The sequence below is a fragment of the Frieseomelitta varia genome, unplaced genomic scaffold, assembly GCF_011392965.1.
Source record: "Frieseomelitta varia isolate USP_RPSP 00005682 unplaced genomic scaffold, Fvar_1.2 scaffold_330, whole genome shotgun sequence".
Taxonomy (NCBI): domain Eukaryota; kingdom Metazoa; phylum Arthropoda; class Insecta; order Hymenoptera; family Apidae; genus Frieseomelitta; species Frieseomelitta varia.
In genome coordinates, this window is record NW_025110069.1 from 36,039 (window position 1) to 49,917 (window position 13,879).

The 13,879-nt window shown below is 35.3% G+C and overlaps 1 protein-coding gene across 1 annotated transcript; it reads right to left on the reverse strand.

Annotated features, from left to right (window-relative positions):
- Window positions 1-5,966: 5,966 nt before the first annotated feature.
- LOC122530134 (cytochrome P450 4V2-like) lies at window positions 5,967-13,735 on the reverse strand. The gene is made up of 9 exons (XM_043656817.1): window positions 13,556-13,735; window positions 12,416-12,817; window positions 12,105-12,340; window positions 11,797-12,019; window positions 11,587-11,704; window positions 11,268-11,502; window positions 11,096-11,186; window positions 8,342-8,403; window positions 5,967-7,280 (listed from the first exon to the last, which is right to left on the reverse strand). Exons 2-9 carry the CDS (start codon window positions 12,677-12,679, stop codon window positions 6,155-6,157), a joined length of 2,355 nt encoding a protein of 784 aa, XP_043512752.1. The 5' UTR covers window positions 12,680-12,817; window positions 13,556-13,735; the 3' UTR covers window positions 5,967-6,154.
- Between the last annotated feature and the right edge of the window lie 144 nt (window positions 13,736-13,879).

Sequence of the window (13,879 nt, forward strand, 5' to 3'; positions counted from 1 at the left end):
AAGAAGACGAAGAAGAAGGAGAAAACAAAAGAAAGATTGGCTATTATAATGACATCTCCTTGCGAGAGAAGCTATTTGTTGACTATCTGTGGCGATATTGAATATTTAGATTATTAAAGAGAAAAGAAGGGACGTCTAATATCGAGAGAATTATATAATGCAAGCAGAAAAATTATTGCAGAGAGATTATTGCACAACCAACCAATATCCGAGTATTTAAATTGAAATTCTAGCAAAGATATGATAATCTTTCAAACGCGATATTTCTTCTCCTCATTTTTCTGCTCGTGTATCGCGAGGAACGCTCTCGTCATCGGGCGACGCACGAGTAACAAGCGTGATAAAAGATAATTTCGGACGTTCGGTTCAATGATATCCCAATTTCCAATTTACGCGTGTAGAAAATATTCCGACACATACGTGTAATGTAGCATAATACGATACAAATATAGAATTAAATCTTTCTCCGTGTTTATTGTCGGAGAAATACATACAACGTGGACCTTTTTCCCTGTTAAGAAAGAAACGAAGAAAGGGGAATATTCCGTAGATGGGAGGACAGAGAACCGTGGACTGGATACGCGTATAGAAAGCTGAGAGAAATCATAGAAGTATTCACCAGAGAGAGCTGCAGGATGACGGATGGAGGGCAGGAAGCGACACAGGAACCGGAACCCATTACTCCAGATAACAACTTCCCTAAGGCTTCCTTTCCTTCTTCAACATCCACCAGTAAACCCCCTATATATATATATATACATACACGCGCGCGCGCGCGCACACACACACACACAACGTAGTACAGTCGATCCTTTCACTACGAATCCGGAAATTCGCCACTTCTGTTGCCATTTTGCTCGGATACCAGCCGCGCAACTGGTGGCCCGATGACGATGTATCATAAGCGAAAGCGAAATGGATCTTCTGACCGCTTCTCGCGAAGATTCACCACTGTGGATCTCTGGCCACCGAGACGGATCTCCTTTATCGAGGAAAACCCGATCGGTGTGCCAATGGCTTGCTATCGAATAAACAAGTTCCACCGAGTTGGAGACGTGGTCAAAAATAACAGTTTCGAGGAGACTGTTTCTTCAAGGAGAGAAACTCTCCCATAATCGAGCTCGAACGCGACACGACGGACGGGGAGGAAGACGACGGACTTTGGAAATCTCTGCAGCATCATAGGTATGAAATTTGATTTTGAAAACCGTCGGGCAGCCTTGCACAGGGGGATTAGCGATATCGCACTTTATGCAGGTCAATTGGATGGCGCTGACGGACATGCGAAGCGTGAAGAGGAGATTCAGGTTGAAATGGAAATGGGCGTCGCGGTGGTAGGGAAACCACCGACGCCGCCACCGTTACTAAATGGGCTCCGAGCGGGTTACCCAACTGTTGCGCCTTCATCAGAAATTTATGCAGAATCCTGGGTTAACCGTCCCGACCAATCAGCTTTGTAACGGAGCTAACGTCGTATCAGCGAGGGAACGAAACCGAGAGAAAGAGAGAGAGAGAGAGAGCGAGAGAGAGAGAGGAGCTCTCTGATTTAGTAAAAAGCCTTTAATATTTTGCACCTTCGGCACGCGCGTTCCGACGACTAACAACCAGAGCCAGAGAGTTTAACACATAGACAGCAGCTGTTACACGCTTCGATCCTCTTTTAACAAAATCCTTGATAACGTCGAAAGGCGATCGACCGAGAAAATCTCGAGTTTGTTGCGCAGAACGTGAAAAAATTAGCAATGTTCGTACACACGTACATACTTACCGATCTGGAGAAACGTATCTACTTGGTAATAAGCTCAATATGCTCAAATATTTAAATAGCGGTAATTTTACGAAACAGTACATGCAAACGGGAAATGAATTTTAACATTGAATTGACTGGATCAAGAGAGTAAAATACTAAACTCACCAACAAGAGCCAGAAGCACCGTGAGCAGGGACGCAGCAGGGAACGTTACCGTCAAGTTGAACTCCAACATTTGAAGCAGATCCACTGAAATAAAGGGAAAAGAAGTATATTTCACGTGAAAAACGGTGAAGCTGTTCGTGCGAGCAGCTTCCTAATCGACTCATTGGTCGAGTCATTTTCTAAGCCTAAGGTGGGGAGGGAAATAGAAGGGAAGAAAAGAACGATGAAAGCGTTTAAAGAATTCATAAAAAATGTACTTTATATTCCGTGAAGTAAATGCGTGGCAACGCGATATTGTATCGCGAGATCGTTATGCTCGACGACGAACGGTTCGAATTTAATATTTATTAGATACTCCGTGACGAAAAGTTCTCGAGCGAAAGGTTATTACACAAGTTGAGGGCCGGTGAAGAAATCGTGTCGCGTTCGACGAGTCGGTTCAAAGCTCAATAAGAATTAATTTCAAAACTTCCTGGATCTCGATTTAAGTTCTCGCAAACTTTCGATCGGCGCGTCCTGAGACGAGAGAGACAAGGTTTCGCTTTTCTTACTACACTCAATCCATACACAACCTTTCACTAATTTATTCCATTCGCTTTTTCTTTTTTTTTTTTCTTTTTTTTTTTGTTTCTGTCTTTCCCTCTTCTTTTTCCTATTTTCCTCCTTTTCCTTTTTTTCCTTTTTTTTTTTTGTCCTGCGATCGTCCTATATTGCAACGCGATTATTAACTTGCAAATCACGATTGATGAATATGTTAAATTTCAAACTTTGCGAGAATAATTAGCTTTAACGTGGATTCGACACATTTACGAACTTACATTATCCAATTGAAAAAAAAATTATTGCAATTCGATAAAATACACGTGTATCCGATGCCTTGCGTTACTAAATAATTTGGCTGTAGATCCTTCTGATATATTCGATGCATTCTCGTAAGAAGAATATACCTCTCTTGCAAAAATATAAACGCTACGTATCTAACAACGATCTGTGGCGAAGGTAACAAAAGAATTAAATGTAATGGTCGATTGGATCTCAAAATTGGACAATGTCGTACGACAAAACGTTATTTCCTCGTTCCGACCAGTCTCGAATCCTATGAAGACTACCAATAAGATTAATTTTTTCACTTACGTAGCAATGAAGTATCAATAAAAAGAATCAATAAAAAACTAAAATATTAAATATTTTTTCGTGATTGCACGTTGAAATTTAGTCTCTAGAACAAAAAAAAAAAAAAAAAAAGGAGAAAAAGAAAACTCCCGGGAATCTTTAATTCAACAGGAGGGAAACTGCAGGCTGAACGTTTTAAATTATTCAGGAATAACTTTCATAAGGGTACTCTGTCTCTCTTCCGTAAATTAGTCGAAGCGTAGCAACGTAATTAAGAAGTTCAGCTATTCCCAAACGACGACGCATGTCGCGCCTTCTTTACAACGGGCCGGTACGTATCGCCACTTACAAATTTCACACGGCGCAGCAACCTCGGCGCGCGTTTCGATTTAATGAATTTTAGATTTCAAGATATCACCCACTAAAACCACTTCCACTGCTTATTAAAAACTCTCGTGTCCTCCATCTTGCCCTATATAATCTAAACTCCACCCCCCTGCCAAGCAAGCGTATTGCGAAATTATTTTTTTACGCGGGTCAACGTACGATTGCGTACGATACGTTTATCTTTGATAAAAGCTAATTTGGCAAATTTGACGTTCTCTACGGAGCTAACGAACTTGCTAAAAAAAAAAAATCGCTTTTGTTCTTTGGCGAGGATTTGTCATCGTTGAATTGACATCGATTTAAGGTTGCCAACGGGACACAAATGGGAAAGAAAGGAAGGGTAAATCGGAATGATCGTCACTTGCCACAGTTAAAGAAGCACTGTGATTTTCACAGGATACATTTGCAACTGCGAATTAAACATTCACTGGACAAAGATCGACTACGTGCGTACATGCGTAAACTTGAAGCATTTTGCCTAAATATTTTAAGCTGAACGCAACAATAAGAAAGCCAAGATGAGCGATGGTGAATGAGGAATGCTGAAAAGAAAAAGCAGAGAAGTCAGAAACACACAGAGGAAGAAGAGAGATGGAATGTAACGAAAACAGAATGGCAGAAATAAAGATGAATAGGAGACAGAAGAGAAGACCGATCTTGACGATCCTGACGATCGAACGATTTTGAAACTGTCGAAAATATCCGATAGACAGTCACCGATGGAAAAACAGAAAGCCTAGAAGTTTTAGAAGAAGCTTTCCTATAGAAAAATTAGAAAAAGCTTTCCTGCACCACGCTTGTCCTTTGCTCTTTTTCTTTTTCTCTTGTAAAAATGTAATTTCTAAGTTTACCGATTAGATAAATGGATATCGGAAAAAAACTGTTCTTTATCGTTCGCCTATCGGCTTAACTAATCGCAAACACTTGAAAAATTCAACAAGGAAATAGAGAAAAACAAAAAATTGTCCATCAAAGCCGACATCGAGATAGCGAGACTATTGAAATTTTCGATGGTTGATTATTGATTCAATAACTGATATTAACCAGTATTTTATACATAAATAGGCATGGAAATTCATCTCTATTAATTTTATTACTATTAAGAAACTGTAACAAATTGCCGCTAATAAATTTTTCCCTCTCGTAATGAAATAAGACGAGAAACTAATTGTTGAGATTTGGAAAGAAGGAATGATAATGCAAGTAGGAGAGATGGGGAAAAAAACGTGAGAAAAGTGATTGACATGTTAGAAAGATGACCAAACTTCTGAGGCGTGATACAATAACAATTTAGTATCGTGTATACATATTTTAATTGCAATGGTATTGCGGATGTTTTGTTACAGGAAAAATACACGGGTCGCTGTTCCATCATAACGAATCGAATAAAAGGAAAAAAATTTCGTACAACGAATTTTAAGAACGTCCACGTCTTCTTATCGAAATTCGAAGGCACACGAACTCGAGATAATACGTGCAACTTGAAACGTATTTACGTGACTCGAATGAAAATATCGCTAGAATTAACAGTGGAAGTTAATGTTGAACAAAAGCAAGAGTAATCGCCAATATATTACAACTGACGATAAAATTAGACAGTATCTATCGATAAGTGATACTTTATGACGTTGGTATCTTTCATTTTTCCCAAAGATCAGATCTATTTTTTCGTTGATAAAGCTCTGACGATCGGGGAAATGTTCGAAATTCTTCACTCGAATCATCTCCGGTCCCTGAATTACCACAACTGGCATAGAGAAATCCATTATACCTCGCGTTCGGCTAATAAATAATTGTAAAAACGAACGTTCAATAATCGGGAAGAAACACGCGACACGTGAATACGAATCCCAACGTGAGGAACGTGCCATTTTTTCCCAGTAACTGTACTGCTGATGTAATAAATTCATTGTCAGACACCACTTGCTCAGACCAAGAACGATCAAGCCGATCGCCAACAGTTTCAACGAAAAATAGAAAAATGAAAGAATGCTACTTTCATCGCCACGAGGCTCGATTGAAGAGCGACTCTGTTTCTCTAGCGACTAGGAGAAATGTTACAAACATGGGCAAACACGTATGCGGATTTGTGTCGTTGTGACAAGCGAGAGAGAAGAAGCGGGTAGAATGTTTGTTATGTCAACTGCGTGCAACAAACTGCGCTCTTCCTCGTCAATATTCTGAAAATACATTTTGCAACAATTGTTGCTGTCAATCTTGCCGCCGCTTTGAACGGAAACATTCGTCGTTTACAAAAATGAAAAAATACGTATGGGAATTAAAGCGGTATTATCCGCAACTACGCAATCCCGTTTTAAAACACTCGCGCGTGTTAAAACGTTCATTTTTTACATCTTACGTTCATCTTATATATATATATCTTGCAGCGCAGTTTGAACAAATGCACTATTTTTGTATTATCATTCATTTAGGTTAACGCTCCATTTAATAAACCTTAAGTTCGTGGAGAAATAGGACGAAAAGAAAAATATCGCAAATTTTATTCAGATTGTTCGTTGTTCGCCAATTTTATTTAATCGCAAGATACAATATTTAATCTCGCAATGGAGAATCAATCGAATTTTACTTTCTCAAAAATAAAGAAAATGAAACCGTGGAAAAGATCGTCACACCCTTGAGGATAGAAACGGCTTCAGATTAAAACAAGAAAGAGGAATAAAACAAGAAAACCAATCGATCGATTATACATTTGTCAACGTAAAACGTACACATACGCGTTTACGGTGAATTTGACTTTCTTTTTTCCAGAGTGACGCAAAATCCGTCCTTCGAGGCCAGCGTAAAATCAACTTTCTTGTACACAATGGGGATCTTTGTTCTTTCGTTAGGTTTTATAACAAATTTTGCCAACAGATGGATTATCAAAAGTTTCGTTTCCATCAACGCGAAACGATTGCCAATACATTTTCTAGGGCCAACGCCAAACGGTATATACGCGTGCGGATCGATGTTGTTCTTATTTTCTTTATTGAATCGTTCGGGATCGAACCTCTCCGGTTCAGGGAAATACTTAGGATCGTGATGAATCGCAATAACAGGGATCCAAACGTTATTATTAGGATACACTGTCGCAGTTTGATAACCGGGCGCCGCTGAAGGCAATTCGAATTTCTTTGCGCAAACTCGGTCCACTATCAACGTCGGAGGATGCATTCTGAGAGCCTCGGATATTACCATTTCGATGTACTCCATGTTCGACATAGCCTCGTAAGAAATTTTCCCGTTTCCTGCTTTCAAACAACCGTCTATCTCTTCGCGTAGCTTTTGCTGTACGTCTTGATGCAAAGCCAACTCGTAAACGACATGGCACATCAAGGTGGAAACAGTGTCGAAACCGGCCAAGAAGAAAATGAACGCCTGAGCTACGATGTCGTCGATAGTCATACAGGACGAACCAGGTTTCTTCGAGTCTTTGGCCTGCATCATAAGATGTATCATGTCTGGTCTAACGATGCCTCGTTTCTCCCTTGCGGTTACCGTTTCGGAGATCACGTTCCAGAAAAATCTGGCCGTCGCTCGAGACAGAAACGTCACTCCCGCCGCTCTCGTTAGACGCGGGCTCAATCGGAACAACAGGAATTTCATAAAACGAAGAGTACCCCCGAACAAGGAGGAGACATCGAGTCCTCTCTTGTAGAACTCGTTGTCTGGATCCTTCAGCGAGTTCACCTCTATTCCGAAAGCTGCCGTTGCGATTACGTCGTTACTGTATCTGGTGAAGATGTCTTTCAACTCTACCGCGGAATGAAATTCCGAGTGTTCGTACAAATAATCAACGAAGTTGTTCGAGCACTTGGACACCAACTCGAACATGTATCTCATCTTATTGCCGGTGAAGAATGGACTCAACGTGTTCCTCATCTCCCTCCATCGATCGTCATTCAGGGAAAATACATTTCTCCCAAAAATCGGGTCCATTTCCTCGGACACGAAGCTCCGATGATTTGGAAAATGTTTGAAATTCTTTACGAACATCTCGCTGATCAGCTTCGGATCCCGTACGATCACTGTCGGCGTGGCGAAATCCATCACCCCGACGTATCGTACGTTCGGATAATAATTATAGACGAATTTGCAATAATCCGGGAAAGTGATGCGACGAAGGTACACTTTCCAAAGGGTTCCAAATATCGGCCTTGCCCGCACGTATGGAACTTTGTTCTTCTTCCAATACGTCAACTGTAGATACACTAGCGAAATCAACTTGGCCGTACAGATGACCACCAGGGAGATGAACAACAACTCGAAGATAGACAATGCTTCCATCATCGGGAAAGCGTGCGAGAGAAACGACTGTCGACTAGTTGTAAGGAAATATAAAGGCAATTGTTTAAAAAAGCCTTTTTATAAAGAAACCGAGCAAGGGGAGAGGGTAAAAAATGTTACAAGCACGACCGTGGATAAGAGGATATTCACCTCAGATTTTCAGATAATCGATATCTTTTTTTTGATTCCTTGTCCAGATAGAAACTTTTTTAAAATCGGTATCGACTTGAATTTTATAAAGCTACAGATACGGAAATCAATTAATTCTATTATCAGATCAGAGGGCATTCACCTTTATATAATCAAAGATTAAATTATAGATTAATTAATGTCAAAGGAAAGAAGCCAAAAGCTTCTGTGGAAAGGGTACTACTTTGTGAATTAGAATTTTGCGTATTTCTTACGATCCGGAGCTCGTATGAAATAGGCATCTACCGGTAGTATAAATGGAAAACACGCAATCCAATGTTAAAATTTATAGCTGAATTAAACACAAAGCATAAATGTCATTGAAGCATGAATATTACACACAGAAAAATGATTACAGAATGATTAAAGAAATGATTAGAAGAGACAAATACCAGCCAACATCTATGATATTACAAGAGCAAGCGAAAATTAAATAATTTTTGCGATTACTTACCAATGAAAACGAAGATCTGGTGATGCGAGTATCGCAGTAACATCGAAATCGAAATGGTCTGAAATAACAAAATACATTGTTGTAAGTAAACTTTAATAAATCGTAAGAAAATAAATTTTTACTTGGATAGAGTCACGCAAAATGGAGTTATTAATTTTTCTTTTTACTTTTCAAATTCAAATAAAATAATCGTATTGATATTTCTACGTAATATCGATTAATTTATATTACAAAAGTGAAAATACTTATTATTTCGTGGGAGAAAATTGCAATAAAGACACGATACGAAGCAAATTGCAAACTGAACGGTAGCACTCGGTTACCAGGTTGAGAGAGAATAGTGCAATTGAATTGCGAATGGTTCAGATTGAACTAGCACCTGACACCCCGAGAGATAATTCACTATTTACTATGAGCAACCTTGGTAACGGAAACGTTTAATAGTACTTTGCAGATGCGTCAGTGTTATTTACGAGAAACGGATAAAAAAAAAATTGGAAAAATTTAAGATCAATATACGAGTGTCTTTTTTTTCAGAAATTCATATCACTTTTTGTAAATTCTTTATATAAGAACTCAAAATCCAAAACATTTTTCCATTGCAAAACTTGCTTCGAAATACGTGCAGTCTTTAAAAAATATCTTATACTTGTGTGTATTATATTAAAACAAAAATATATTTTCACTGAAAACATATAATTCACCTTTTTAAAATGACGATCTAAATAATAAATATGTAAACAATTAACTAAGAACATCGCACGAACGTCGACTAACGTTAGTTTTAAAATTGAACATATTGGCCTTATCATTTGCCGAAATCAGGAGATTATGTAATTATTATTATGTTAATAAATTATTATGTTAATAACTGGTTACAACAATTGCATTTAACATTTAAATTCCTATTATACCATATATTTTACTGAGATTATTACGTCTCTTTTACGAGAAAAGAAATGCACAATCAATCAAAAGAGGGAGGAAAAAACTTCAAAGCAAATATATATGTATATATCGTACTGTAACGTGGAATATATACCGATCTTGTGTGCATATGACAGAGTAGAATAGATACGAAATAATACATAGATGACGACAGCCCTGTACACGTGACTTTAAGGTGGGTTTATCGAGGGTGGTTCCAGGTGGTACACCAAGCACTGAAGTAACACTCACGTGTTACGGCACGAGATTCATCTATCTTCTATCTTAATCCCAGAATACATCCCAACATTTTTAATATTTTACGCGAGATACTATGATGACTTATATCCAAAAGAGGCTATATATCATTTGAAACGTAATGCAATAATGACACTTTTAATAAATTTTAATAAATTCTATTTAATTAAATCGTCACCATTAAATTGTAATTATACGCGATAAAACAATCGTTCACAAAAGAGTAATCATTTTGTAAGTGTAATCATAAAACGATACTGAATTACAGCACTGTAATCGTTGCTTCCAATTGTAGACATTTACGTAAATTTAAAATAGTTACAAAATGATAAAACTCAAACTATCAAAATGATAAAGTCAATTGCATGAAATTTAAGGAAAAGAAAATCAGATAATCTAATATGCCTATACTTGTCAGGTTCAACTAATGTATCTATACTTATATAAAATTCATTCGAATAACAAATAAATCCTGCAAATATTCTATTAATTCGTATTTGAACATTTCTTCTACTCAAATTATTCATGCATAGAATAATTGGCTTTTCACTATATCCATCGTGAATATCTAGATATGAACTAGATGTAGACTGCCGCACAATGCATTGCATTTGAATCATGGTTAGTAGTATGCAATATTACTCATTTGTTCGCTCGGCGTAAACCCATTAAACACGAGTGGAGTTATTCGTTGGTCCGTATATGATCCAATCACTTCCTAACATCCGGGGAATACCCCGAAATTTCATGACCCATCAGACATGCGTACTATTTATATTGGAATACAGTATTCGACAAAATATTAACATGAGTTGCTTATTCAATTACAAAATACTATCAAGAATCGTACAAGCTAATATTTATTTTGACAAAAAAAGAAAAAAAAAGAAAAAATTAGCTATAAGCTGTAATTGTGAAGTTTCTATAATCATTTAAACCGATTCAAATTTCAAATTTCTAACAATTGTGTCTTGCCGGTTGCAGTAAAACATATTTGAGAACAATTTGATACAAAATTACTAACTTGGGGTTTCTGTAACGAATATGATACCTCTAATAACGTTGATTTATATCTGACGGTTCAATTCCAAGGGGATCACAGGATGTAAGGGTACAGGTGGTTGGAGAGTTATACACGGGTTACCTCAGTGCGTGGTTACTTTAAATTGATTGCCATATCCTTTTACACGTACTGGGTTGTCGTGTGGATACGTGTGACACCAACCCCTTGACGGAGAGGAATATATCCAGATCGAAAATACGTAGCACATGAAACTAACTCTAATTTACACTTCCAAAAAATTCTGAAAGCTATGATTATCGTAATATGATATTGTCATACCATAACGTCGTAATATAAATAATTTTTCCAACACAAAAGGTGTAAAAAGATTTAAATTAAAAAATGAATCATGTATATTTGAATTGATAAAAAATTTATTTTACATATAATATCAAATATTTAATTTCATATAAAAAAAAGAAAAGAATTTTAATTCTACTTTCAATTGTTCGGATTATTGAAAGAAAAAAGAAAAAAAGAAACAGAAGAAAAGTATACTTACAAAAACTAACATGATGAAAAATGCAGCAACGTATGTAGTTCTAGCCATCCACATGTTTACAAATCGATAATGTTCTCCAGTCACTACGTTTCTATACAATAAAATTAATATATAATATTACAATATTAGCATTAAATAATAAGCAATAAGAAATAAATTCAAATTTATTTACCGTAAAAATCCTTGATTATCTTCATGTTCCGCCAGTGTCTTGATACTTGCCATCAATAGATCATCGTATCCTAAGAGTTCATCAAGTATTAATCTTGAGAAGTCATCGCCAAAGCATTTATCGTTAACAGGATCCAAAGTAACGATTTTTACAGGAATGTTTAATCTTTGCCGTGCTACAGGTGATAATCTCAGAAAACCATATTCTAACGAATATTCTACGATATAACCATCACCTAAAAAAGAAATTTATTGATAAAATATGAAATAAAAATGATTAATATTTTTTAAATTCTTTAAGGTATGTGACATAACCATACCTGTCCTAACTTCAGAATTCGGATCTTTTAAAGGTTGAACGTCTTCTTTATTGGATTTATTTGTATCCTGCACTACAGTATTATTCCCTGCATTTGTTAATATTTTCTCGTTTGATACCTGAAATATTATTTTACACACATTTTATATACCACTTAATATTAAACATCACATGTAATATAACATGTTTTGTGATTATATAATATATTTACTTCTTTACTATCTATATTCATTCCATTCCAGAACTTAGTAAATAAGGATGGACTTGTTGTAGTATTAGTAATGCTTAAATTTGGATCTTGTCTATCTCCAGAAATGGTAGCACTTCTAACTATTTCTTTCTCCGATAATATTAAGCTATCGTGATTTTCTTCGTTTGACGCATTAGTAATATCACGTTCTTCATCAACAGCAGATGGTTCAATGTTTATAAATCTACAAGATAAAATAAGAAAGTAAATTACTGCAATTATAACATAATAATAATAGTTTATTTTTCACACATTGTATCTTTTCTTACCCATCTCTAGTTAATATTCCTAACGCACTAGTTAAATCGTCAACTTTTTCTTGTCGTAATTTTTCTTCTTTTGCATAACTCTTTTCTATATTGTAATCTTCTCCCCCGTTTCTAAGTATTTCAACTCTTAAAATACCATCACGGGGCCAATCATCTCTTATATGTTCTAAACAATTAGTTGGTGCTCGTGAAAAAACTATATGAATATAAGCCAACACAAAAAATGCTGCTATAGCCTGCAAATACATAATTTAAAATTACTATTTATATATAATATTTTAATAAATATATTAATTTTAAATCATAATTACCTTCAGTAAAACTATAAATTCTATAAATCTTCTGACAGGCCTTGGAAATGTTCTTGCATAAGTTAATGCAGCCCTAATAAATAGTGCATGAAACAATCTATCCCTTACATTAACTAATGGGTTCTGATTATTGTTATTCCTCGTAGTATTCATATTGTTATTATTTAAGGCTGATTCAGTTGAACTACTTGTATTACGATTATGTACAGCTGCACTGTTCTGATTATTTGTTATTGGTATTGTAGCACCATCCACTTGTGGCATTTTAAATATTTGTATTTAGTGGATGATGTAATAGCTAGTAGTTTTTATTCATACAATATCCATGTATGAAATATCTTAAAAAGTATTTATGCATGTTGTGTATATACATTTCCAAATTAGAATGAATTGTTAAGTATCCTGAAACAAATAATCATAATAATCAGATCAAAGATGATTAGATCGAAGATATTGTTACATATGCTTGTATATTTTTTTTATATTTATTACATTTGTTATTTATTATAAATTTTATCAGTACAAATTTTGATTTAGAAATATTCTAACATTAAATCATACACACAGTTAAAATAAATAATATAAACATATCATTAAAAATTTGTTTTATCTATACGATTGAAGTTTATCATAATACACATTTAAAATTTTCTTTAGTATTTTATTTCATAATTAATCTATTTGCATTCTACAAAATATACAAAAACTGACATTTCATTTGTACATCATAAATCTTACATATTAAATTTATTATTAATAATTTCGGCTGTAACTGTTGTAAAACATAACCTATGACACAAGTTCTGCATGCATCATAACCTATTTGGCAATTGTATCTATACTAAACAAATACTAACACAATTTATGTACAAAATTTATTTCTATTTATATCGTAATATTAGCCAAATATGTTAATTCAGAATATACGTAGACGTATCAATAACATATTTTGTTACATAATTAAATCATTTTAAAAATGACAATAATTACGTATCAAAAGCAGATTTAAATAAAATTATGCATTTTGTGTTTTTTATAAATATATATCTTCTTAAATTAATTATTATTCACCGGACATGACATTTCACAGCTGGCACATGAATTCGTAACTTTTTGAGATACAAATCAATCATATCGTACCTTCTTTAAGAGGTGAATGTTGTATAACGTTATGCTTCTGACGTTTTATTGTTCTTTTGCGTGTCACTACAGATAATAAGAGATTTGTGAGAATACAGCTTGCAAGTATGTATTAACAAATTTGATTCTTACAAAATTGTCACTTCATCATCATATGTTTTGATATTCCACTTGTATATAATAGTCCCTAAGTATTACAATGTGACCAACATTACAGTACACGTCTAAAAACTTCCTAATTCGAAAATTTTTATCCTCTACTAATTTTTACTGAAACTTTGTTGATCAGTCAATGAAACGGCTCCACCAATAGTACAAAATACG

Bases quoted from the DNA above. Each gene is read 5' to 3' on its own strand.
- LOC122530134 (XM_043656817.1), bottom strand. From the start codon at position 12,679: ATGCCACAAGTGGATGGTGCTACAATACCAATAACAAATAATCAGAAC. The intron at 12,020-12,104 runs GTAAGAAAAGAT...TTTATCTTGTAG, and splicing joins GGAATATTAACTAGAGATGG to ATTTATAAACATTGAACCAT. The intron at 11,187-11,267 runs GTAAATAAATTT...TTTATTGTATAG, and splicing joins GATAATCAAGGATTTTTACG to AAACGTAGTGACTGGAGAAC.